This window comes from Oryctolagus cuniculus, chromosome X, assembly GCF_051225735.1.
Source record: "Oryctolagus cuniculus isolate XC-2025 breed Fujian yellow rabbit chromosome X, ASM5122573v1, whole genome shotgun sequence".
NCBI classification, from domain to species: domain Eukaryota; kingdom Metazoa; phylum Chordata; class Mammalia; order Lagomorpha; family Leporidae; genus Oryctolagus; species Oryctolagus cuniculus.
The window spans coordinates 91422945-91438696 of NC_142888.1; the positions used below are offsets into that span (position 1 = coordinate 91422945).

General features: G+C 43.4%; 2 protein-coding genes across 6 annotated transcripts in view; one reads left to right on the top strand and one right to left on the bottom strand.

Moving 5' to 3' along the window:
- Nucleotides 1-15752, bottom strand: part of CSTF2 (cleavage stimulation factor subunit 2) — a 34952-nt gene that overhangs the window by 2802 nt on the left and 16398 nt on the right. Inside the window, exons 9-15 of one of the 5 annotated variants that reach the window (XM_089324527.1) lie at nt 14442-14501; nt 14146-14247; nt 13641-13782; nt 12837-13012; nt 12315-12604; nt 5326-5436; nt 4462-4587 (exon numbers count right to left, since the gene is read on the bottom strand). In XM_089324527.1, the coding sequence (XP_089180653.1) occupies nt 4465-4587; nt 5326-5436; nt 12315-12604; nt 12837-13012; nt 13641-13782; nt 14146-14247; nt 14442-14501 (1004 nt within the window). In that variant the 3' untranslated portion in view covers nt 4462-4464. Of the gene's footprint in view, nt 1-1393; nt 1794-4461; nt 4588-5325; nt 5437-12314; nt 12605-12836; nt 13013-13640; nt 13783-14145; nt 14248-14441; nt 14502-15752 lie in introns of those variants that run through there. The other 4 variants (XM_070066914.2, XM_008273145.5, XM_089324526.1 and 1 more) reach the window with 4 other exon arrangements.
- LOC149119699 (small ribosomal subunit protein eS1) lies at nt 7778-9157 on the top strand. The gene has a single exon (XM_089324531.1). It carries the CDS (start codon nt 8298-8300, stop codon nt 9090-9092), a length of 795 nt encoding a protein of 264 aa, XP_089180657.1. The 5' UTR covers nt 7778-8297; the 3' UTR covers nt 9093-9157.

Below are 15752 nucleotides of genomic sequence, written 5' to 3' on the forward strand. Positions count from 1 at the left end.
CAGAACAGCTTTCTAAGCTGTCTCCTGCCTCCCACATCCCCAGAGCCATCATTGCTTGCAGCAAGGTTTCTCAGTCTCAGCACTAGTGACATTTTGGACTGGAGCACTCTATAATTGGGAGGTTGGGGGCTATGCATTATTATAGGATGTTCAGCAACATCTCTGGTCTCTAATCCACTGAATACCACTCGTATACCATACTCCCTAAAGTCATGACAACCAAAAATGTTTCCAGACACTGCCAAATGTCCCTTTTGGAACTGATCTGACATTAATGGAATAGATGCCTGTCAGGGATGGCAGAGATGGATCACAATGAGGTAGGAAAAGGATGCAGAAAGAGCCAACACTTTTGGCTACAGTATGCACAAATACCAGCACAAACAGTAAAATCGTAAACACATAAAATTACAAAATTATAGTCACATACTCATGCATGCACACACAAGTTACTGTAGGTTTAAAAAATGGTGGAGACACCCCTTGGGATGCTCACTTCCTATATTGTGCCAGGGTTCAAGTCCCAGCTCTGCTTCCAATACCAGCTTCCTGCTAATGTGCACCCTGGGAGAATGCAATGATGACTCAAATGGTTGGGTCCCTGCCTCCGATGTGGGAGGCCCAGATTGAATTCTGGGTTCCTAGCTTTAGCCTATCCCAGCACTGGCTGTGGTGGGCATTTGGGGAGTGAACCAGCAGATGGAAGATCTCTGTATCTGTCTCTCTGCCTTTCAAATAAATAAGAACAACACATTTTTTAAATGTCAAAAACCAAAAAAGATCTGTAGTCCAATAGTGAAGTACCAATGTCAATTTCTTGGTTTTGTACCACATAGAGTAAAAAAGTACTGCACTACAGCTATCTGAGATGGTCTCATTGGGTAAGCTGAATGAAAGGTACTCAGGGCTATTTTTTTTTTTAAGATTTATGTATTTATTTGAGAGGTAAAGTTATGGACAGTGAGAGGGAGAAAGAGAGAAAAAAGCCTTCCATTCCACTGGTTCACTCCCCAAATGGCTGCAACAGCCAGAGCTGGGTCAAATCAGAAGCCAGGAGCCAGGAGCTTCTTCTGGGTCTCCCATGCGCGTGCAGGGGCCCAAGCACTTGAGCCACCTTCCACTGCTTTCCCAGGCCATAGCAGAGAGCTGGATTGGAGGAGGAGCAGCTGGGACATGAACTGGCGCCCATATGGGATGCCAGCGCTGCAAGCAGACACACAGCCTACAGCGCCACTGCACTGGCCCCGTCAGGGTTATTTTTCAACTTCCTGTGATCTCTGATTATTTCAAAATAAAAGGTTAAAAAAAAGCACAAACTTTGTCCTGTGGTTAATATGTACAGTTGTAAATTATATATAAGCAAAAATATATAGTGAAAGAACTTTCAGAAATGTTCCTTTTTTAAAAAGATTTATTTATTTATTTTGAAAGTCAGAGTTACACAGAGAGGAGAGGCAGAGAGAGAGAGAGAGAGGTGTTTCATCCGCTGGTTCACTCCCCAGTTGGCCACAATGGCTGGAGCTGGGCTGATCCGAAGCCAGGAGCCAGGAGCTTCTTCTGGGTCTCCCATGCGGGTGCAGGGGCCCAAGGACTTGGGCCATCTTCTACTGCTTTCCCAGGCCATAGCAGAGAGCTGGATTGGAAGTAGAGCAGCTGGTACTTGAACTGGCGCCCATATGGGATGCCAGCACTGTAGGTGGCAGCTTTACTCGCTATGCCACAGCGAAGGCCCCCAGAAGTATTTCTTCTGTTATCCAAAGAGTAACTTTCCCACATTGCAGGAAATATCTTCTCTAGCATAAATAAATTAGAAAAGGTTTCTGTGAATATAACAGGTAGTCTATGCTTTTATTAAAGAAAAAAATGTCGTGGGTATCTGGAGTAAATAGGTAAAGTACCAGTCATATCAAAAGTCTAGATGGTCATACATCTGTGATAGGTTCCCAGTACCGTTTAGTTACTTAAAGTCTAAATACAGATATGATGCATATTTGCAGTTTAGATGTTTTGAAGATGGTACAAATACAGATTAAAATACTATTATATTGGGATGGGCATTTGGCCTAGCTGTTAAGGTGCCCTACTAGAGCGCCTGGCTTTGACACCTGCCTCTGGCTCCTGACTCCAGCTTCCTGCTAATGCAGATTCTGGGAGGCAGTGATGATGATTCAAGTGGTGGGGTTCCTGTGGGAAACCTGGATTGAATTGCTAGCTCCTGGCTTTGGCCCCAGCCATTATGGGCTTTTGGGGGCGTGAACCAGCAGATGGGAGTATTCACTCTCTCTCTGCCTCTCAAATAAATAAATATAAATTACTTTAAAAATACCACTATATTTAGTAAGACTGCTAATTAGTATAAACAAGTTCATGATTAGATGATAACATATGGGGGAAATTATAATATGGATAGGGTAAAAAGTAGAATTTCAAAATATGGTATTTCAGGGGCAGCACTATGGAGTAATGGGCTAAGCCTCCACCTGTGGTGCCAGCATCCCATATGGGTGCTGGTTCTAGTCCCTGCTGCTCCTCTTCCAATCCAGTTCTCTGCTATGGCCTGGGAAAACAGTACAAGATGGTCTAAGTGCTCGGGCCTCTGCACCTGCATAAGACCCAAAAGAAGCTCCTGGTTCTTGGCTTCAGATAGGTCCAGCTCCAGCTGTTGCGGTCATCTGGGGAGTGAACCAGTGGATGGAAGGCCTTTCTCTCTGTCTCTCCCTCTCTCTGTCTGTAACTCTACCTCTTGAATAAATAAACAAAATATTAAAAACCAAAAAACCCACAAAATATATTTCAGATGATATTGGGACAATGTGAATTTATAACTATTTTTTGGGGGGGCCAACATTGTGGTGCAATGAGTTAATAAGCCACTGCTAACTCCGGTATCCCCTACAGGTATCAGTTTGTGTCCTAGCTGCTCCACTTTTGATCCAGCTCACTTTTAACGCACCTGGGAAAGCAACGAAGACAGGTCAAGTTCTTGGGCCCCTATACCCATGTGAGAGACCTGGATAAAGCACCTGGCTTCTGGCCTTGGCCTGGCCCAGCCCTGGCCATTGCGGTCATTTGGGGAGTGAACCAGCAGATGAAAGCTCTCTCATTCGCACTCTCTCTCACTCTCTCCCCCCCACCTCTAATTCTGCCTTTCAAGTAAATAAATACATCCTTTTAAAAAAACTGTTTTTAGAAAACAGAATATTTATGAGATACAAAAATGATGGGGATTCTTTTTTTTTTTTAAAAAAGAAACAACAATCTGTGGTCAGTGTGGCAGCTCAGTGGGCTACACTGCCACCTGTGATGTTAGCATCTCATATCAGAGCTTAGGTTCAAGTCCAAGCTCTATGCTTGATCAGGCTCGCTGCTAATATAACTGGGGAAAAAGCAGAAGATGACCCAAATACCCACGTGGGAGACCAGAATGGAGTTCTAGTCTCTTGGCTTCAACTTGGTCATTGTGGCCATTTGGGGAGTAAGCTACTAGATGGCAGATCCCTTTTGATTTCTGTCACTCTGCCTTTCAAATAAAATAAAATAAATCTTAAAAAACAAATACCAACGTGTGTAATCAAGTTATGTCACACAACTATTTATGAGGTAGGTCACCTGAGGATCCTTTTTATCTGATACACAAGAGAAATAGGGTACAAGATTCAGTAATCTCCAAATTGTATAAAAATTGATGATGGGTCTAGTGTTGTGGTGCAGCAAGTTAAGCTACAGCCTACAGTGCTAACATCCCTTAAGGGAGTGCCAGTTCAATTCCTAGATGCTCTGCTTCTGATCCAACTCCTTGCTAATGCACCTGGGAAGGCAGTGGAAAATTACCCAAGTGGTTGGGCTCCTGCCATTCATGTTGGAGACCTGGATGTAGTTCCTGGCTCCTGGCTTTGGCTTGGTCCAACTCCAGCCACTGTGGTCATTTGGGGAATGAACCAGCAGACTGAAGATCTCTTTCTCTGTCTCTTTCTCTCTCTCTGTCACTTCGCTTTTCAAATAAACTCCTAAAAAAAACCCTGAAAACTAAAATATTTATACATTTTATTGAAATTATGTGTTTTCTCCATTTTCATGGGACATTTGGAATCAAGTAACACATGTTATTCTGCAAGAACACATACCAAACTAGCTTTTGAGGTCTGTCTGGGGGGATGAGATTGTAGAAGCAGGGCTTTGTGCCTTTATCTTACTCATTTCTGTATCTGATTCATTTTGTTAAACTCATTATATATTATTTTGTCATAAGGAAAGGTTAAGAAAAACTATAAGCATTCAACAACTGAACAAATGTTCTATAGCCTTACTCTGTAGATGCTGACCTATACTCTGAAGGGAAAAAGAGAGTTTGCCTAAGAGAAGGGAGGGTCTCAAACAGAACAATCGTGTTGGTTAAGGTCAAATATATACCCAAAATACAGAGGAAGCTACTTCTACTCGGGTGGAATTTATTATGCTGACCTTTTAAGGCGCTCCAGTGGATTTCTGGATTTGTTCCTTTAAGATTAGGATACTCTGCCTTTGCTCCGGTGGCAGCATGGCAATCTGGTCTGCAGTCAGCTGAAGAACCTGCATAATCAAAGCAGCCTGTGCAAAGGAAAAGAAGGTAGTGAGTTTGAATGATGGAAGCTACAAACAACAACAACAACAACAAAAACCAACCACCACCAGGCTCTGTCCAAAAAACTACTGTAGTGGAATATGAAGCCAAATGGAAAAAAGAAGGATATTTCCCACACAGAAAACAAACAACAGGCCAAAAAAAAAAATCTGGTGAGGAAAGGCATAATGGAGAGAACAAGCATAAATTAAAATACCTAAGATTAGACGACTCAAAATAGACACCTTCATGAACTCAAAGTTTCTGCAGCCTAAGATGGTACCTGCAGGCCCTGGGAATTCTTCAATTTTAGATCCTGTTTTGAAAGTCTCTCATTTTCACAAGTTTTAGCCTTTCTATCAAATATGAACTCCTCACCACGGTTAAATGTAAAAACAGAAATACACACTTGTGGGGAATCTGCTACTCTTTTCAGGGATAAGGTAGAAAGGGGAAAAAGAAAGGGGTTTGGAGTTTCAGGTCCATCTGAAAGAAAACCACTCTTGGCAATGACTCTGAAATGCAAGTTAAACTGCCATTTACATACACTTAATGATGGACCAGGCCCACAAATTTCCAGGTAACAATATTATACAAGAGTTCTAAGTCAGAGTAAACATCACCTCCAAAGGGACTTTGAAGACCCAGGAACACCACATGGTCACTGTGAAAAGAGGAGTCAAAAGACAAGATTTGTGCATATGGCAGCAGTCAGTGTTGCTCACCTTCTCATGATCCTGTGGAGTGACTTGGTTCTGCCCAGGACTAAAGGCACCAGGCTGGCTTCCACCCTGCAGGCTTGCTCCTTGCATGCCTGCTCCCTGCATGACTGGGACCTATGTGCATAAAGGGAAGAGATTTTTGAAACTTCTCACACATAGGGAACCTGAACCCAGGAACAGCAATGTGAAAAATTACGATAAACTCTAGACAGATATGAATTTTAAAAGCATATTAATGACTCGGAGTCTCATTTTCTAGTGTTAGCAATGGTAGAAGGCACGCTTTAGCCAGAGATCAATGAGCAAGTCAGATACTCTTGTTTACACAGCTCTAGCATCACCAATAAATATCACACAGCACAATCGGATACTGTCACATTAAAGAAAATTCAGCCAAATAAGCACAGAGAAAACAGAACACCCTGGAAAGGAGTACCAGTGGAAACACAAATGCAAGCCAACAGATTCTAGAGGTACTGTATGCTGATCCACTGGGGACACTATATTTAGAGAGCTACTGCCTACCTCTAATTAATCAGACCCGGTAGTTCTTCCCAGAGGATCTTATCCCACCAGTAAGGTAGACACAATCATAATGTTGCAGAGGCAGAAAGGAGATGCAAATGCCTCTGGGAAAAAGGTTGCTATTAATTCCACAGTTGCTTTGCATAGCTTTCCATGGACAATGAGCAGCAAACGCTTGCTGCTCAATACATACCAAATACACTAGGCTACTCCAAAAACGTTCATGGAAAAGTGAAATTAAAAGGTAACGTGTGTGGAGGGGGTGGTGCTGTGGCATAGTAGGTTAAGCCACTGCCTGTGGCAATGGCATCCCATATGGGCGCAGGTTCAAGTCCTGGCTGCTCCACTTCCAATCCAGCTCTCTGCTAATGGCCTGGGAAAGGAGTGGAAGATGGCCCAAGTGCTTGGGTCCCTCCACCCACGTGGGAGACCCAGAAGAAGCTTCTGGTTCCTGGCTTTGGATCAGCTAAGCTCCGGCTATTGTGGTCATTAGGGGAGTGAATCAGTGGATGGAAGACCTCTCTGTCTGTAACCCTGCTTCTTAAATAAACAAATCTTAAAAAAAAAAAAGGTAATGTGGGGGCCCATGTTGTAGTGCAGCACGTTAAGCTGCTGCCTGTAATGCCCACATCCCATATGGGCACCTGTTCGAGTCCTGGCTGTATACTTTGAACCAGTTCCCTGCTAATGTGCCTGGGAAAGCAGCAGAAGATGGCCCAAATCACCCATGTAGGAGACCCAGATGAAGTTCCTGGCTCTGTCCTGACTCAGCTTAGGCCGCTGTAGTCATTTGGGGAGTGAACCTGCAGATGGAAGAACTTTTTTTTTTTTTTTAAGATTTATTTTATTTATTTGAAAGACAGAGTTACAGAGAGAGAGAGGTAGAGACAAAGATAGAGGTCTTCCCATCCGCTGGTTCACTCCCTGGATGGCCGCAAAGGCCAGAGCTGTGCCGATCCGAAGCCAGGAGCCAGGAGCTTCTTCTGGGTCTCCCACGAGGGTGCAGGGGTTCAAGGACTTGGGCCGTCTTCTACTGCTATCCCAGGCCACAGCAGAGAGCTGGATTGGAAGAGGAACAGCCGGGACTAGAACCGGTGTCCATATGAGATGCCTGCATTTAAGGCCAGGGCTTTAACCTGCTGTGCCACAGCGCCAGCTCCTGGAAGAACTCTTTATCTCCCTTTCTCTCTCTGTTAACTTTGCCTTTCAAATAGATGCATCTTTAAAAAACAAAAGGTAACGTGCATTTTACATGAACTTTCTGACATACCTGTGTATGACTAACCCACGTAAAAGAAGAAAGTGTAGTTAAATCATACTTGTTGGTATTGGTATCTAAGCTCTTCAGTGAGTTCAACCCTTTGGAAAACTGCCAGAACCGAAGGAAAAGGCTTGTGAGTACCTAGTGGAACTGTGAGAAGGTCCTTCCATGAGAGTTATGTTCACACCCAGGCATTCACCCAGAGCTTAGGTACTCTGACTGAACACAAATTGTCAATAAACTTTTTACCTGCTTCCCCAGCAGATCAAAAGCAGCAAAGCATAAAAGAAATGCTGATAAACTTCTGTTAAGATCAGATAACACGACAGCAATGTGAAGAGCCAGGCAACAGCCTTACAGTGAAGGAGACCAGAAACAAAACAGAAAATAGACTATGTTTTGTATTATAGCATATACGGGTATGGAGCTATTTAACGATGACCTTGACTAATCAAAAACAAAATCATTTTTTGTATTTTGATTAAGAGGAAAGGAAGCATAAAATATACTTCATGAGTAATTTTTCATTAAAATAGTTTAAAAACTTGGTAGAATAGGTCTATCATCTGGAATATTCACTTATATGCATTGAACTCATTTTGCAAAGACACTGGATACATGAGGTATTAATATAGCTTTGTACAGAATGATAGAATATTATCACTCTTCTTATTTTTTTTTTTTTTGACAGGCAGGGTGGACAGTGAGAGAGAGAGACAGAGAGAAAGGTCTTCCTTTGCCGTTGGTTCACCCTCCAATGGCCGCCGTGGCCGGCGCACCGTGCTGATCCGATGGCAGGAGCCAGGTGCTTCTCCTGGTCTCCCATGGGGTGCAGGGCCCAAGCACTTGGGACATCCTCCACTGCACTCCCTGGCCACAGCAGAGAGCTGGCCTGGAAGAGGGGCAACCGGGACAGAATCCGGTGCCCCGACCGGGACTAGAACCTGGTGTGCTGGCGCCGCAAAGCGGAGGATTAGCCTAGTGAGCCGCGGCGCCGGCCACTCTTCTTATTTTTTAAATCAATATTGAATCCAGAAGCTGCACTGAATTCTTGTACTGTTAAGGATCTGAAATACCTATAATATTTTTGAAGCTTACTAATGCTTACTAATAATCATTTGAAATATTACAATGTGATCTAGCCACTCAAAAAAAGGCCATTTTCCCTTTTGGCTCTCTGAGCCCCACCATGGCGGTCGGCAAGAACAAGCGCCTTACGAAAGGCGGCAAAAAGGGAGCCAAGAAGAAAGTGGTGGACCCATTTTCTAAGAAAGACTGGTATGATGTGAAGGCACCTGCTATGTTCAACATACGAAATATTGGGAAAACACTGGTCACGAGGACCCAAGGAACCAAAATTGCGTCTGATGGACTCAAGGGGCGTGTTTTTGAAGTGAGTCTTGCTGACCTGCAGAACGATGAAGTTGCATTTAGAAAATTCAAACTGATTACGGAGGATGTTCAGGGCAAAAACTGCCTGACTAACTTCCACGGCATGGATCTTACCCGGGACAAAATGTGCTCCATGGTCAAAAAATGGCAGACCATGATTGAAGCTCATGTTGATGTCAAGACTACCGACGGCTATTTGCTTCGTCTGTTCTGTGTTGGTTTTACCAAAAAACGCAACAATCAGATACGGAAGACTTCCTATGCTCAGCACCAGCAGGTCCGCCAGATCCGGAAGAAGATGATGGAAATCATGACACGGGAGGTGCAAACAAATGACTTGAAAGAAGTAGTCAATAAATTGATCCCAGACAGCATTGGGAAAGACATAGAGAAGGCTTGCCAATCTATTTATCCTCTCCATGATGTCTTCGTTAGAAAAGTGAAGATGCTGAAGAAGCCCAAGTTTGAATTGGGAAAACTCATGGAGCTTCACGGAGAAGGTAGCAGTTCTGGAAAAGCCACTGGGGATGAGACGGGTGCAAAAGTCGAACGAGCTGATGGCTACGAACCACCCGTCCAAGAATCTGTTTAAAAATTAGACTTTAATAGTGACAAATAAAATGTCCTATTTGTGAAAAAAAAAAAAAAAAAAAAAAGGCCATTTTGTTTCTAGAAGTACCTGTTCTATACTTGTAAGTACAAGCAAGAGTGATCATACATTTTGGTTCACCTGAGGCAGTCCCAGTTTCTGCTTTTGCCCAGAGTAAATTATTAACAGTACTCTCCAACATGTCTGTCTTTGGCTGACAAATTACAGAATCACCCTAGTAACAATAAGCCTTTTACCTACATGTTTACAACTGGCAGGACTGGAGTCAATTTTAAAACCTGATTAAAAATTAGTAAATAAGAAATGGTAAGGAGAAGACAGAGGTTTATTCTGATTTGAGCATTATACATGTATGATGTACCAAACATCACATGGTACTCTACAAATATGTACAATTTTTGTGTGTCAATTAAAAAGATAAATAAAATTATGAAGGACACATTATTAAGTAAAAAAATAAGGTATAGGACACTGAAAGGGGAAAATACACTCATATTTGTTAGAAAGACACACAAAAATTCTAATAAAGGCAATTATCTACAGGAGCTGGGGGGGTCACAGTGTAGAAAGGTACAAGATAGTAAGGTTCTTAATATGTATGTCTTCTAGATGAAGGTATACTCACTTATTTATAAATTAATTAAGAAATTTAAAAAAAATTTTAAGATAAAATTTTTGTTTTCTCCACCTCAGATCTAATTGGCTTTATAGATTCTGCTAATGAAAACTACATAAATCTAATGGTAATGAGTAATGAATTCAAGGACTAGCAGAGAAAATGAAGCAAGATATTATCCAGAAATGGTCTTCCAATCATTATTTTCAGTGTCTTTCTTCACAGAATTGTCAGCAGAATTCCACTAGAATGCAATCCCCATTGGAACAGAGACTGTACTGTTCACACTGCTGTACCTCCAGTATCTAGATCTGTGTTTGGTATATAGTATATGCTAAATAAGTATTTGCTGAATACAAAAAATTCTATTATGAAGTTACTGACCACAGAGGAACAATAAAAATCAAGGCCCATGAACACATTTTTGAAATAATAATACTTAAAAAGTAAAGAATAATTTTATTCTATATATACCAGAAAAAAAGTATTTTTATTTCAAGAAGTAGGTGGACACATACTGACCCCCCCTCCCCCACAAATGTGCAAGTAACAGGACAGAGTAGCAGTGAAAAAATAGTGGGTTCTATTTCTTGCCCTGTACTTTTTAGGTATGTGAATTTGACCAAGTCACCTGATTCTTGGGTCTAAGTTTCCAAGCCTAAAAAATGAGGGGACTGGATGACTGACATGTTCCATTCCTGCTTTGACATTCTCTCCTCTTGCTCACACACACACAGGAAGGAAGACATAAAAAAGATATGAGGGGCCAGGTAAAGCCGCTGCCTGTGGTGCCGGCATCCCATATGGGAGCCGGTTCAAGTCCCGGCTGCTCCACTTCCAATCCAGCTCTCTGTTGTAGCCTGGGAAAGCAGTAGAAGATGGCCCAAGTGCTTGGGCCCCTGCACCTGCCTGGGAGACCTGGAGGAAACTCCTGGCTCTTGGCTTCAGATCAGCCCTTCTCCGGCTGTTGCAGCCAATTGGGGAGTGAACCAGTGGATGGAAGACCTCTCTCTCCTCTCTCTGTATAACTCTGACTTTCAAATAAATAAATCTTTTAAAAAACCACATGAGAGAAGAGACAATTACACAGAGGAAGGAGAAAAAGGAAACAGAAGAGGCTGAAGGGAAAAGAATGTGCCAGCACATAAAAACTCAGGGAAGATACACACATACTACCTTCCCACAGCCAACAGGGGATAAAGATAGGAAAGATGGCAACCAGAGACTACCATAGACACATAGCTTGGGAGAGCCAAAAAGAGAGAGAAGAGGTAAGACTTCACTTCCGCAGCTTTTTGGGTAATCATTAGGAAACTGTCTTTCGCACTCTACTGTTCACTAAGGCTATGTAAGACAATAAATTAATAACACATTTCTGTAATCCTACAATTATCTAAATGACCACAAACAGCTCTTTAGACACTCTAACCTAGGGGTTCTTAGGGCTGCACATTAGAATCATTTGGGGGGCTGGCGCCGCAGCTCAATAGGCTAATCCTCCGCCTGTGGTGCCAGCACACCAGGTTCTAGTCCCAGTCGGGGCGCCGGATTCTGTCCCGGTTGCCCCTCTTCCAGGCCAGCTCTCTGCTGTGGTCTGGGAGTGCAGTGGAGGATGGCCCAAGTGCTTGGGCCCTGCACCCCATGGGAGACCAGGAGAAGCACCTGGCTCCTGCCTTTGGATCAGCGCGGTGTGCCAGCTGCAGCGCGCTGGCCGCGGCGGCCACTGGAGGGTGAACCAACGGCAAAGGAAGACCTTTCTCTCTGTCTCTCTCTCTCTCACTGTCCACTCTGCCTGTCAATAAATAAATAAATAAATAAAAGAATCATTTGGGGGAGGTTTCTGAAACCATCCACGCACCAGATCCTACTGATAGATTCTGATGGGCCTGCAGTGAGATTCAGGCAAGTCTATTTTGAAGAAGTCTTGTATACGACATTGGTTTGCACCCCAGTGAAGAATATCCCATAACCACTAAATTTCCAAGGGCTCTGCTCTGAATGCAAATAGCTACTGATATTGTAAGACAAAGTTGTTCTTTGGGTTTTCAATCCTAGTGGCCAGAAAAATTACTATCGTAAGGGACACAGAAAATAAAGGGAGATTCCACCATTCTCTTTTTCTTTCTTTTTTTTTGACAGGAAGAGTGGACAGTGAGAGAGAGAGACAAAGAGAAAGGTCTTCCTTTACCGTTGGTTCACCCTCCAATGGCTGCTGTGGCCGGCACGCTGTGGCTGGCACACCACGCTGATCCGAAGGCAGGAGCCAGGTGCTTCTCCTGGTCTCCCATGTGGGTGCAGGGCCCAAGCACTTGGGTTATCCTCCACTGCACTCCCAGGCCACAGCAGAGAGCTGGACCGGAAGAGGGGCAACCAGGACAGAATCTGGCGCCCCGACCGGGACTAGAATCCGGTGTGCCGGTGCCGCAGGCAGAGGATTAGCCTATTGAGCCGCGGCGCCGGCCCACCATTCCCTTTCTAGCAAGCTTAGAAACAGTTCAAGTCACAAGGCAGTAATAATCAGGCTCAATAACCAATTGTGGTATAGATCAAGATTTCACATAGCTGCTAGAAGTGAGCATTACACATACCTGTCTGGCTCCCTGGGGACCAACCGCCATATTCATTGGAGCGGGACCTGGCATTCCACTAGGCAGAGGTCCTCTAGGTCCGGGCACTGGGCCCCTGGTGTCCATGCCTCTAGCCTCCATTCCTCGGACTTCCATAGCACGGACCTCCATGGCACGGGCCTCCATGGCACGGGCCTCCATGGCACGGGCTTCCATTGCTCTGGCCTCCATACTTCGTGCATCTAATCCTCTTGCCTCCATGGCTCGGGCCTCCATACTTCGTGCATCTATGCCTCGTGGATCTCGTCCACCTGTAAAGAAATTTGTCAGTAACAGAACTCTATTCCTCTAGTAAAATTCCCCCAACTATGATATTGTTGTCTTTTCCCCAGTTTCTCAGATTTGCAGATAAACCTTAAAGATGCTTGATGACCCCAGTGCTCCCTCTGCCAGCATTCTTTATCCCAGGTTAGAGTCAAAGACAGCTGGGTTCATTATCAACCCAAGAGTACCAGTTAGCTTCGTGATGTGGTCTCTCCTTACCTCTGCCATCCAAAGGTGGACCCCTCTGATCTAGCATGGGTCCTCTTGGCTCTGCCATTAGAGGTCTAGGTTCAGCTAGTGGCCCTCCTCTCATCTCATGTGGTGGTGGGCCACGGCTTTCATGACCAGGGACGTGGTGCATGGGTGGACCCTGATGAGGTGGTCCCAGGTAACCTCTAGAGATTGAAAGAAATATTACATAAAAGCTGTAGAGACATAAATCCACTTATTCCAGAATTTGATAATTAGTGGTACTCATAACTAGAGAAGAATTAATGGACAGTCATTACATGAAGAAGAACATGGGTTTTGAATTCAGACTATATGGGTTCAAATCTAGGTTCCATCACTTGTTAGCTGTGTGATCTTGGGCACATTTGCTCAACTTCTCTATGCCACCCTCAGCTTATCTGTAAACAGAACTAATACTATCCATCTTATAGGGTCATTCTGTGGATTTAATGAGATGATCTAATAAAACTTCTCAGAGCAGAGTCAGAAATATGATCCCTATTAATGTCAGTTAGTACTATTATTGATACTATTATTACCACAAGTTTTCCCTGTTTAGGTATGTATACTAGAATTGCCAACTTCTGAAAATATATTTAATAGGCATGATTAGCTTGAGAGGACACACAACTACATGTTCTGCCTTAAGAGAAATGCTTGGACAGGGACCATGGACTTTTCCTTTATCTTTTGAAGTAGGCAAATAGGTACAACTTGTACAGAAAGACTTTGTTCTCAAGACAAAGGAAAATCCTGAATTCTCCAACCGTTTCCTTCTATGTTAGTACTTACCTAGGCTCTACGTCTCCAGTTACAGAAAGTAAAGTGCCTCCCCGTGGGTCATTTGGAGCATCTCCTAAGAGACCTCGAGGAGTTGGGACATTGGCAGGCAAAGAGCCCCGCTGTAGAGCTGCTCTGGGGTCTTGCATCGGCACTGACAGGGAAACAAATGGGGAGTTACTGCTATGAAGGACACATAAGGAAACAAGAAACGACTCTGATACCACTGACAATGTAATTCCGACACCTTAGAGTGGGTGACACCTCACCACAGCAGAATCCTCTTGCAGCTCAAGAACAGAAGCAGGGTGTAGGCAGAATCTGTGCCACGTCAGAGGTATGGATGGAATTATATACACAGCAAACTGGGGAGCAACCTGCCAAGGACTAGCACTGTGACCTGAAGAACCTTATGCTCCTTGGTTTCCTTCTAATCAATCTTAAGTTCAAGGACCAGAGTCACAAAAGAGAGGTAGGGTCTTGGCCTATGTTAATACTGCCATGGCTCTGCAAGAACCTGCTGTCTCCTTACAGACTGCTATTCCATCCAAGCCTCCTGACACCAGTAGGGAGGGAGTACAGCCTCGGACAGATGCCCATATCATCCATGTTCTCTGCCCTGTGTGAAGAGGTCAATCTTAGGCTTGTGGCCTCAACAGGAAAAAAAAATTAAGAAAAAAAAAACACCAAAAACCCAAATATACTACCCTTTTGGGTTCTGAACATGAGGATGACTGCCAAGCAGCTCTTTTCCTCTCATCACCCCACCCTGAACACCACAAGCAAAAGGAAACCCACAGATACAATGGGTACCTTGAACTCGTTCAATTGAGGCAGGCCCGGCGGGTCCCACAGGCGAGTGCTGTAGGGTTCCTAGGTGAGCAGTAAGTTTAAAAGGAGAAAGAGTAGACACTTAAAATAGCTTGCACACAGACACACAGACACACACACACACGGAAACTGCAGATTTACACAGGTATGTTAACAAGCCAAGGGGTGATTAGCTTGCCCACACAGCTATAAAATCTTCCCAAACTACACTAGCTTCTTCGGGTATCTGAAAGAGTTTCGCGTTCACCAGACAGCTTCTAAAGGGAAACCTGCGGGACACTGGGGTTATCTGGCAGGAATAACCAGCCAATCTCCATTTTCACCCCTATTTGTATGTCTTCCCTTAAATGTTCTGGTGATACTACTAAAACATACACATACACACAAATACAGAAAAAATGTAAGGAGGATGATTTTGAATCTCTAGTTAAGGAAAGAACATATTTTCAGAAGTAAAGCATGAAAGAAATTACACTGAATCTGGAAGGTGAGATTTATTCTGGAGAGGCCATAACAGAAGTAGGATAAGGCTATTTTGTTACACTTTAAAACATAAAAATTTGTTATCAAAAAAGTATCGAAAGGGGAAATGCAGTAATGACCTTCAGATATCAACAATCCACAAGAAATACTCTGCCACAGCCAATCTTTGATAATACACATCGTGACCACAGCAAACAAAGGCTAACGCAGTAAGGGCACCCCCAATATACAAAGGTGGTAAGAAAGCAAGAAGTATCTTCTCCAGCACCTCATTGTCTCTTTACACTATTACAAAAGTGCAAAAGAAACAGATTCCAGAAAAAGGAAGTGAAAAGATGTGTTACTCTTCTGCTGGGTACTGAAGAAAATTATAAAAGAAAGTTCATCACACTTTGTCTCTTCATGAAGGCATCTTTCAAATACCTTCACAACAGGAGTCATTTCCTTTTGCTAATTTTTGACCAGAAAGGTGAACTAACTACAGCAAGAAGGAATATGTTTTGTAGAAGTATGTGCTAAACATCTAAAGCTTCATTGATTAACTGCTAGCCTAGGGAAACATGGAAGTATGCCTGGAGTCCCAATTTCTTCTTACTACAACAAAAACACTTTGGAATACATACACAGTTGATTGCCAGCGGGGATGGCCAACAACAACAAAAAAGCATAGGATGCTTAGAGAAAAGATAAAGTATTTGGGCCAGGAGTATATCCTGCTGTCAGACATCTAACAACAAATTACAGGCCTACATCTTAATATTTTGCTTTTTAAATGAGTTTCACTCATAGGACATAGGTTAAGATGAAACA

Bases quoted from the DNA above. Each gene is read 5' to 3' on its own strand.
- LOC149119699 (XM_089324531.1), top strand. From the start codon at position 8,298: ATGGCGGTCGGCAAGAACAAGCGCCTTACGAAAGGCGGCAAAAAGGGA.